The sequence below is a fragment of the Astatotilapia calliptera genome, chromosome 15 (assembly GCF_900246225.1).
Source record: "Astatotilapia calliptera chromosome 15, fAstCal1.2, whole genome shotgun sequence".
In the NCBI taxonomy this organism is placed as follows: Eukaryota; Metazoa; Chordata; class Actinopteri; order Cichliformes; family Cichlidae; genus Astatotilapia; species Astatotilapia calliptera.
This window is the reverse complement of record NC_039316.1, coordinates 5,436,228-5,446,507: the sequence shown is the minus strand read 5'-3', so window position 1 is coordinate 5,446,507 and position 10,280 is coordinate 5,436,228. Positions and strand designations below refer to the sequence as shown.

Here is a 10,280-nt window from a genome sequence, read left to right as displayed (position 1 = left end):
TGCGGAGCCAAAACGGGGTTGATCCCAAGCATTCGCCTCTGCTGCACGTGCAACTAGTCGTCTGAGTCATCCGACCCACAGAAAAGCAGCAGACAAAGCTACCAAATAACGCTGACACAGGTCTCGTGTATCAAAGTTTAATTGGTTAGGAACAATATTAGAATCAAATGCAACACCAGCAGTGCTCACGCAGATTTCCCACAGCAGATACCCACAGTATCTAGAGCATCAGCACTATCTTAAACAGAACAAGTCACTCTGCACATATGATGCAAATGATGAACAGAGAGAAGAAGAGACGTGCTTCAAAAGATGGATGACTAATGCGCTTGATTGTGTCATAGCTGCGTGCATTTAATTAGTGCATTTCACTCAATCAGCTTTTAATAACGGAATCATCATACACCGCATGAAGGGATCAAATGACCTAACTTGACTCTTGAATGACACTGTTTACCGAGCACAGCTGTGCAATGTGTCTCTGTGCGTGCGGCTATGTGGGAAACTGAGAAACTGACACAGATACGCTTAACTTTAACTTGTAGAAAAGAGCGCCACCTACGGGGGGGTGAATAGAATTGCTGATTGAGTCTCAGATCAGCTCAGCCCGGGCTGTTTGTGGTGGTCCAGCAGATGGCGCTGTGGTACCTTGATGCTGCGTAAGCATGACCTTTGCTGGGATTTGTCAGGGGTTTTCCAGTTTCCTCATGAAAGTAGAAGAACAATGTGAGAAGGAGATCAAAGCAAATTTATCAGACAAAGAGTGAGTTTCCTATATGTGTACTGCTTCTGATTAGTCCACTTTATGTCCAGTTTGGTTGCTGCTGACACTTCAGCGTGAGAATGATCAGTCACAAAAAAAGTAGATTTAAAGAAAAAAACATCAGGTACTTTTCTGTTTCCAAACTTTTTGGCTTGTGGCATTTTAATACAACGTAATGTTCTCTTATAATTTTCCGTTTGCATGTGAGGCCATGTAATCAATCTACAGAGGAGTTTAAAAACCTTTATGTCTCACATTTCTTTCTATATAGCTTCTATAATTCCTGACAGTAGAATTTACTCTGTGGCCCTATGATTAAACATGTTAACCTGGGAATATTCAACACATTCAGAGGCTGAATAAAGTGTATACTATAAAAATCATTAGTTCACTTTAGTGTACTACTGCACTGTGCACTGTGGAAACCACCGGTTTAGGGCGGTTTCTAACTAAAGTTGAACTGATGATCATTAACTGGAACTAATAAACCAAGTTTTGTTTTGTGTTTTTTAGACTACCCGTGAAAGTTGTTTTAGGAAGGCTGGCCTCATGAGGTGTAAACTGCAACATGTTTGCATGTTGTCACTACTTCCAATTAATTTTAGTCTTTGGCTTCTAATGCACACAATTTTATGTTTATGAATGTGTGTGCAAGCGGTACAACTGTTTACACAGAAACCATCAGAGAAATTTGCTGTGGTATTAACATCTCCAACGACGGTATCATACAGGAAGCTGAGTCACAGATTGGGCGACTCACTTCCTGTTTATTTTATCAGAGCAGTCTTTTGGCCCTTGTTATGACAAGTCAAGAAAGCAGTCTGAAAAACTGCGGGGTGGTGGGCTATTCTGTGATTTTTGGGGGGCTGCACTAAAACATTCACCTGAGTTCAGCTCACAGACATTATTCATTTCATTTTTCCAAAAGCAAAGCAGGAGCCTTGTACAAAAAAAGTCTAATGTGGTCAATTAATCATATATGTAAAAATATATTTATGGTTATTGAACAACTTTGAACTATTTTAAACACCATTTTACATCTTTTTCTTTCTTGAGCAATGCACGTCTGTGACACTGTGACACAGTCGATTGTGGTCGGCTTTTTAGTGTGTGTCGTTTTTTACTGATAAGAGAACACATCGTCTATAAGTTAAATTCAAAAATGGAAACTTTTAATCATGAAATCTCTTAATCTATAATCGTATGAAATGCATAAAAGGAGGGAAAAGGTTCATTGTGGTTTTACTGGTAGGGCTTCTTTTCAACAAATTCTTAAACTTGTTGTTAGCACAGTACCATGTGGAGGACCTTCTCAAAGAGTGCTACGTTGCATGACTTACACTCCAGCAGTGCAATGAATCTCATTAGTGGCTGTGGAAGAGTTTAGCAGGGGGCTTACGCTACTGAGCATATTCTTTTAGGGTTGATTGAGGCCAACAGAGGTCACTTCAGAAGGTCAAGGTTAAAACTGATTGGAAATACTGCTGAGGTTTGTCTTCGTCGACATTAGCAGATACCCACTATACATCTACAGTGCTATATGTATGTGATCGGGCAACGGGCTAAAGACTGAGCGTTGCATGCCAAGTAGCAGAAACAGGGTGGCCTGCAATTGCATGATTGCATCACCGCCAGTGCTAAAGTGAAGTGTTTGTTAAAAGTTGTAACAGTTATTGTGGGCAAAACAACAGGAACTCATGCAAAATATTTCAGTAGGCCCTGATGTGACATAACAGACAAAAAATGTCATAGAAAATTGAATAAAACACTGAGATACAAGATTCTTTTTTGGTTTAGGAAGGCAAAGGAAGCTTTTTTATATATTTTACTTTTCAGTGACAGATTTAATTTAAGTGGTTCTTTTCGGATGAAGCACTTAAATTAAATTGCTGTTATTAAATACTTTGGTTTTTAAATAAAATGCTTTTCTACTGTTAACGTGCCTGGCAATTTAAATGTATTTCTATCTCTTGACAGGTCGTTTGAATTATAAAGACAACAAATATGACTTTTCTGTGAGGTTTCATGCCTTTGATATCTGGTAAATTGTTTAAAGTGTGGGATACAGGTGTCTTACTTTTGACTTCAGCTTTTTAAAGAAGCCTCAGCTCTAGTAAATAATTTTAGATTCTACTGCTTAACACATATATTATGCAATTGTTTTACTGGTCTGAAACATTTGGGATCCAACTGGGCTGCATATGGCCCATGAGCTAAAACGAGTTTGATGTAATTACAAATGACCCTAAAGCACCTCCCAATAAGCAGCGCCAACACTGAGGTTTTAATGTAGTGTTGATCCTGGCAAAAGAATAAATAAATACTCCAGGAAATAATCCTCATCATAAAAACTTGTATTATTTAATCTCTTTGGGGAACTATTTAGTTCTTTGTGCAAATGTACCAGAAAAAAAAGAAAGAAAAAACACACTGAAGTCACCAGAACTGATGGTGACACAAATAACAATTCAAGAACAAATGCAAACACTCTTGTCGCACATCACAAACTCTTCCCCCTAACTCCCATTCAATGAAGCATAAACAATGTTCAGTAGTGTTAAACGGTCAGTTAAGTACTGTGTGACAAAGTTTAGCTTGTAATTGCGTAATTAGTTTATTTGATAAATACTGTTGCCCTGCAGGCTTCCCGTAGCTCCATTTGCTCACCACAGAGACCATTTAGATAGCCGTACATATCCCTACACTTGACTTAGCTGCCCGTGTAGACAGTAGACTTTATGCCTGTTATCCTGTTACCTTATTATCTTGTTAGCCTAAAGTTTTTATGCCTGGCTGCCTGGGGAAGGTGTTGAATCTTGCAAATGTATTTTGGTTACTTTTGCCATTTTCACACGGTGCACTATAAATGCATATAGGTTTGAATACTTTCATTCAGCCTAGCAGTTTCATGCAGCCTGTGGTATTTTAGGAGATTCTCCAACACCCAGAAAACCAAAACAGCAAATATCCCAGATGGTTGGAGGTCTTTCATCAACATTAATACGCTTATTTTACTTATTTTTCTACACCCTGCTGCTATGTCTGCAGCTACTCACAGAACTGCCATCATAATTGTGCCAGGCTAATTTTCCTGTCAATGTGACCTTCAGCAGGACAATGTCTCAATGTCTTACATCTGGAGGTGGTCAGCAGGCCTGCACGCTGCTAATACATGTGGGTTAAATGTGGAAATTTTTTTCGTTCTTTTTTTAATGGAAAATCTTTGAGATACTAAAATGATCCAGCATGCTATATATGAAAATAATAGAAGGTGTTAAGAGTGGGAGGAAGCGAGCGGATGGACATTCACCTAACTACTTCACTGTAATCTCTTAATGAACTTCCACGTGTAGTAATGGTAAAAACAGGAAAGGGGAAGAGGATGAGCAAAGAGCAGGAAAGGATAGAGGGACTGAAGACATAGTGGGTTAATAGGAAAACATGGAAACATTTCAAAAGAATATGCAGAAGATATGGAAAGATATTTTAAGTGTGATCAGAATCCTGGGTGCCGAGATTTCTTCATGTGTCTGCATCTGAATTTTTTAATAAAAAAAACTCTCTGATTCATTTACTGTCATGTTCCTGAATAGAAAGAGGGCACTGTGCAATAATAATTCACACATAAACAGATAGGTTACAATTTAGTGCACACCTCAAGATACTCTTGTGTGCATAAATTTGTTTCCATATATGGAGATAAGTTTAGCAGCCAGGCATGCGGTCTGTCTGAAATCCTGGATAGTCGTTAGACATCGGAAACCAATCCGGTGTCATCCACTTGGCAGGTCAAAGGTCAGGTAAGTAGTTGCTTCACAGTAAGCAGTAAGGCTTAAACTGAGCTAAATGGTGAATGGGGAAGTGAAGAGTGTGACTGACCTGCTGTTGTTATGTCTTAACCTACAGAGCTACGTACTGTATTTGCAGTGTGGAAATAATGGCACAGTATTTCCTGTAATGCAGCAGCAGCACTAATGCTGAAAGTTTTGCATTTGCACATAAATGTGATTCTTCCCGTATTATTTAAATGTTAAGTAGCTGCTGTTAATGCATCAACAATACAAAGAAGTGAAAGCAGCTGCCATATGCTTCACTGCATCAACGACTGACAATGATACTGAGGCGAATAGTTAAAGTAAACTTGATCTCAATGCTGCCTATCAGATTGTAAACTGACATGGATTATTCACTCGAGTCATATGTCGGACTTTAAAATAACAAATAGATATTAAACAGATACAAATATCTTATTTTTTTCTGTAAAATGTAGCGTTTTCATATTTACATCCCTCCCTTTTTCTGACAGATGGTATTGGATCTTTGCTTCAGTCTTACTCAAAACTTGGCTCACGGTTATCATCACGTTTCTCCTTCTTTTCGGTGTTTTAGCTTTTTGCGCATGCACAAAAACAATTCTTGGATAACAATACGTTCACCCTCATGTGTGAAAGTGCACTTGCTAACAGCGCATCTTCCTGTGTGTCGGTGTTAACGTGTGTGACACTGCACATAGAGGGTAATCTGCGATAAGCTGGTTTATGGGCTCGTCTGCAGTGACGCAGATATGCGCGCCCAGCTCCGCACTGACAGATTCTTTATGACAACTAACCCGAGAGACTGTGGCCCATACCCAAGCTGGACCGCAGTCAAGAACATGACCGACAACTTTCATCGCACATATATGCTCAAATTAAACATTCATGTTGGTGTTAAGAGGACAAATAAAACAGAAACTGTTGTTAAATTTGCGCATTAAATGTGGTTTCACGATGTGTGACTTTGGAGATAAGATGATAACTAGTGAAGAAAAAACAAACATCTCTAGAGAGGGTGCATGTGAAACCTCGCGTAGTAGTAAAATTGTAGTGTTTTATATTTGTGTAATTTACACAAATTTATCTGTTTGGAAGGTTGGAAAGAATTCTAAGTACCCGATTTTGATAACGTGCATAGATTTATGTCAAACTGAACAGGGGGAGCTGATACTGGACCAGTGAGACCAGGGTTCCCCTCTGCAGGAAGACAAGTGTAGGCTGGCTGCATCTCCGGAATGATGGGATTTTGAGTAAAAGTGACTGTTTGTGGATACGAATCCCCGATTTTGAAGGCTAGAACTTTAATTTAAAAGTTTTTATTCTTCTTTAGACACGCCTCAGCATTCGAGCTTGAAGCCACTGAAATTAACCATGGGAAGCGGAGGGGGTGGAGGGGTGGTGTTAGTTGGTGTGGGCTGTCAATCAAACCGAGCCGCCCCATCGCTTCTCGGACTGGAAATGATCTGTTCACAACCTCTCCAGCAGCCGTGGAGTGGGACCTCCGTGCATCGCGCAGTATCAGCGAGCTCCAAAACGGCCAAAATGTAAAAGACAAACAGCAGTCGCTCACCGCTTTTGAAAAGTAGGTGGGGATCGGAAACGCGCATTGTAAAAAAAAAAAAAACAAACAAACAAAAAAAAAAACGGAGCGTAAAGTTGCTCAGCATGGATACGCAATAAGCTGTGCGTATCAAAAAGACAAAAAGCGAGTCAAAGAAGACAGAAGTAAAACTTCTCCAGTGGATTTTTCGGTTGAGATAGCTGCGTCAGAGCACTTCTGGGACGTCGCGAAAAGCTGAAACGGAAAGAAAGAACCGACACAGCTGACACCCGCTGTCCAGAGGTTAGACACGGAGACGGATCGGAGCGCGCAGTCTGCCAGCGAAAGCTTGACAAGATCATGAACTGAATTTGTCTGGAGAAGCAGACTTTATGTAAGAAGTGGGGCAACGCCGCCCGACCTGTTCTCTTCGTCATGCGTAAAGACGTTTTGTCGTTCACGGTCTTGTTGGTGTGACAGAGTTCCGCTCCTAAGGGTCATTTCCACAGAACGCTGCCTCCGGCTAATGCCGCAGCTCCGGACGGAGTTAGTAGAAAGTTTTGCCGTTTACATCCTCCTCTACCTCCTGTCAACATGATCGAGAGCGCTGAGTGCGCTGCAGCTGACAGCTACTCGCACGGAGAGAGCATCAACCTCAGCGTGCTCAACTGGGAGCAAGTGCATCGGCTGGACACCATCCTCACGGGCTCCATCCCAATTCACGGGCGATGGAGCTTCCCGACCCTGGAGGTGAAGCCACGAGATATCGTCAAGGTGGTCCGAAGCCGCATGGAGGAGAAGCGGATACATGTTCGGGAGGTGCGGTTAAACGGATCGGCAGCCAGCTACATCCTGCATGAGGACAGCGGTCTGGGATGGAAAGATCTGGACTTAATATTTTGCGCCGAGCTGAAAGGGGAGATGGAGTTTCAGATAGTGAAAGATATAGTGCTGGACTCACTTCTAGACTTCTTGCCCGAGGGGGTGAATAAAGAAAAGATCACACCAGTGACCTTAAAGGTAGTGTATGAAGAAATGTGACTCACAAACGGAGCAAATTATGATTCTTATGAGAACTGTGAAGCACTGGCGCATATAATGCAGAGCTTCAAAATTACTCAATTCCTGAATTATACATGAAGAAGAATTAGTTAAAATTTCTCAGTCATTGCATACATTTTAGATTTAATAATGCACCCAATTCTAATAAGTCTGAATATGTCAGTGCAGCATAGAGATATAAGCCTACAAATAGTAAAAAGGTTGGTTTCCAGTTCAAAGAGGATTCTGTCTAATCCAATTGGAGTCAGATCCACATTAATCAGTCGGCCCTCAGTTACCTGGATACCAAGGACTACCCAGGCTACTAATGGCCCACCAACAGATGTGATCAGCAAAACATGATGAGTAAAAGGCCAGACAGAGATTTTTATCAGGTGCACATTAATGTGGAGTTGTTGCTCAAACTATGGTCAAAACACATTATATCTCCATTGCTGACCCAGAATGCAGTCGTTCATCTGGTGAGCAGGTCACGGTCAGAAAAAGAAGTTTTTGGTAAACTTTTTGCAAGAACTTCACTTTACCACAGCTGTGAAAAGGACATGGGGGAGGAGGAGGAGTTGAGAGATTGTGAGAGAGGGTTTGAAGGAGGTCCTCGAGTTTTTGAATGATTTGAGCTGATATATACAATTAGTTACTCATCTTATAATGCAGTGCTTTTTGTAAGCCCTTAATGACACACAAATAAAAAAGGTAGAGGGCATATAGAATTCTAGTGTGGATATAAAGTGGGTATAAAACCCTTGTTGTCCACTCTCTTTGTTCCAACAGTGTCTTTAAGTTTTCACTGATGATTTCAGTGTGCTGGTTAAAGCCTGCAAAATATGACATTTACTTGAAGATCATGATTCCTATTGTGTAGAAACTTTTCATGTTTTACTTTGTGTCTGTTTGTAGGAGGCTTATGTGCAGAAGATGGTGAAGGTGTGTAATGACTCAGATCGCTGGAGTCTCATCTCACTGTCCAACAACCGTGGCAAGAACGTGGAGCTCAAGTTTGTGGACTCTCTTCGCCGGCAGTTTGAGTTCAGCGTGGACTCTTTCCAGATCCGCCTGGACTCGCTCCTCCTCTTTTACGAGTGCTCGGAGCACCCAATGGCTGCAACTTTCCACCCCACCATCCTTGGGGAAAGTGTCTATGGTGACTTCCCCACCGCCCTCGATCACCTGCGCAAGCGCCTCATCTGCACGAGGAGCCCCGAGGAGATACGCGGCGGGGGCTTGCTGAAGTACTGCCACCTGCTGGTTCGGGGTTTCCGTGCAGCTTCTGACACCGAGATGAAACTGCTGCAGCGCTACATGTGCTCGCGATTCTTCATAGACTTTCCTGATGTGAGTGAGCAGAGGAGAAAGCTGGAGTCCTATCTGCAGAACCACTTTGTAGACCTGGAGGACAGGAAGTATGACTACCTTGCCACGCTGTACAATGTGGTGCAAGAGAGCACTGTGTGCCTGATGGGCCACGAGAGGCGTCAGACACTCAGCCTCATCTCGTCGCTGGCCCTTCGGGTTCTGGTCCAGCAGAATGCCATACCCAATGCTGCCAATGTCACCTGCTTCTACCAGCCGGCTCCATATGTCTCTGATGGCAACTTCAGCAACTATTACGTAGCACAGGTTCAGCCTGTCTACTCATGCCCACCCTCTCCTCCTCAGCAGTACCTTGCTTCTTTGCAGCACCCCATGTACGCCACTTGGTTGCCCTGTAACTAAACCTTTTTTATGTCCATGCACCACTGTGTAAGTGCTGGGACTCCCACCCACTCATAAAAGGGAGGAGTGATGATTTTTTTTAAATCTCCTCCTTGAGAACGGAAGTTTGTGGAAAGGACAAAAGGAAAGCAAGAGATAAGATTGGGCAAGGAAGAAGAGAATCAAGGAAAGGCAAGAAAATGAAGACAAGGAATCAGGACCAAAGCAGCAAGAGAAAGAAATGTTTTTCCCCCCGGGTTAGGATGCCACAGCAGGAGGTGAGCACACAGGGAGAGATGCCAGTGAGTGGGGCTGGCCTGCCAGTTCGAGGGTTTGCTAGATCAAACCGTCGCTGAGGCTCTGAGTCATAAATAGCCTGGATAGGATAGTGTTCTGGTGTGTTGTGGGTTTTGACATGTGTAATAAGCACATCTTCTTCACATTGCAAACCAAAACATGAGATCACAAATGGCCACAAAGAGCAAAGGACGCAGAAGATGTTTTCATTCACATATTTACCGTCTGCACTGAGTTTGTGGGAGACTGGAACTTTGTTTTCAAAGAAAATTGCAAAAAAAGGAAGTGAGTACTGTTTACAACCCAAAGATCTGCTTTGTTACTCAAGTTTTTCTTTCTGAACTCTGACAACAACAAAAAAAAACAACAAAAAAACAAACAACAAAAAAAACCCAACAACAAAACAATGCATGCTTTATTTCTGTACAGGAATACATTTTTAAGTGCCTAGATAAAGCCTAAAGGGAAGAGTTGTTTTTTGTCATTCTTTATCTTAGAGTAGTATTGAATTGTCTCATGACATTTTCAAAATGATTATGAATGTACTGATGGTCAGAAAATTTACCAATGCTGACTAAGGTCTCTAACACTGAGGGAGGTATCGGACCACCTGATGTTTTTAACAGTGTTTGGTTCAAGATTATGCTCTTATCAGCAGTGCTGCTGGATAAGTACACATCCTGATTACCAAAGAGGAAGTACCAACATAATCTCATCATCTGTAGGAGGTGGGTGGCGAGAGTGTCTAAAAAATACTTATAAAAATATAATGCATGGTTATTTTAAAATGAGAGATGGGTTGCAAATTAGGGGGGCAGCACGGTGGCACGGTGGTTAGCACTGTTGCCGCACAGCAAGAAGGTCCTGAGTTCAATTCCAACATCAGGCCGGGGTCTTTCTGTGGGGAGTTTGCATGTTCTCCCCGTGTTTGCGTGGGTTCCCTCCGGGTACTCCGGCTTCCTCCCACCGTCCAAAGACATGCAGCTTGAGGGGATAGGTTAATTGGAAAATCCAAATTGCCATTAGGTGTGAATGTGCGAGTGAATGTGAGCGCGAATGGTTGTCTGTCCCTGTGTGTTGGCCCTGCGACAGACTGTTGACCTGTCCAGGG

At 42.2% G+C, this 10,280-nt stretch overlaps 1 protein-coding gene across 1 annotated transcript; it reads left to right on the top strand.

Moving 5' to 3' along the window:
- The first annotated feature begins 5,977 nt into the window (after positions 1 to 5,977).
- On the top strand, positions 5,978 to 9,978 carry LOC113007081 (terminal nucleotidyltransferase 5A-like). The gene is made up of 2 exons (XM_026143442.1): positions 5,978 to 7,138; positions 8,078 to 9,978. The coding sequence occupies exons 1-2, from the start codon at positions 6,713 to 6,715 to the stop codon at positions 8,891 to 8,893; spliced, it is 1,242 nt and encodes a 413-aa protein (XP_025999227.1). The 5' UTR covers positions 5,978 to 6,712; the 3' UTR covers positions 8,894 to 9,978.
- Positions 9,979 to 10,280: the final 302 nt, after the last annotated feature.

Excerpts from the sequence above, each read along its gene's own strand:
- LOC113007081 (XM_026143442.1), top strand. The coding sequence starts at position 6,713 with ATGATCGAGAGCGCTGAGTGCGCTGCAGCTGACAGCTACTCGCACGGA. Across the intron at positions 7,139-8,077 it reads TCACACCAGTGACCTTAAAG|GAGGCTTATGTGCAGAAGAT; the intron begins GTAGTGTATGAA and ends GTCTGTTTGTAG.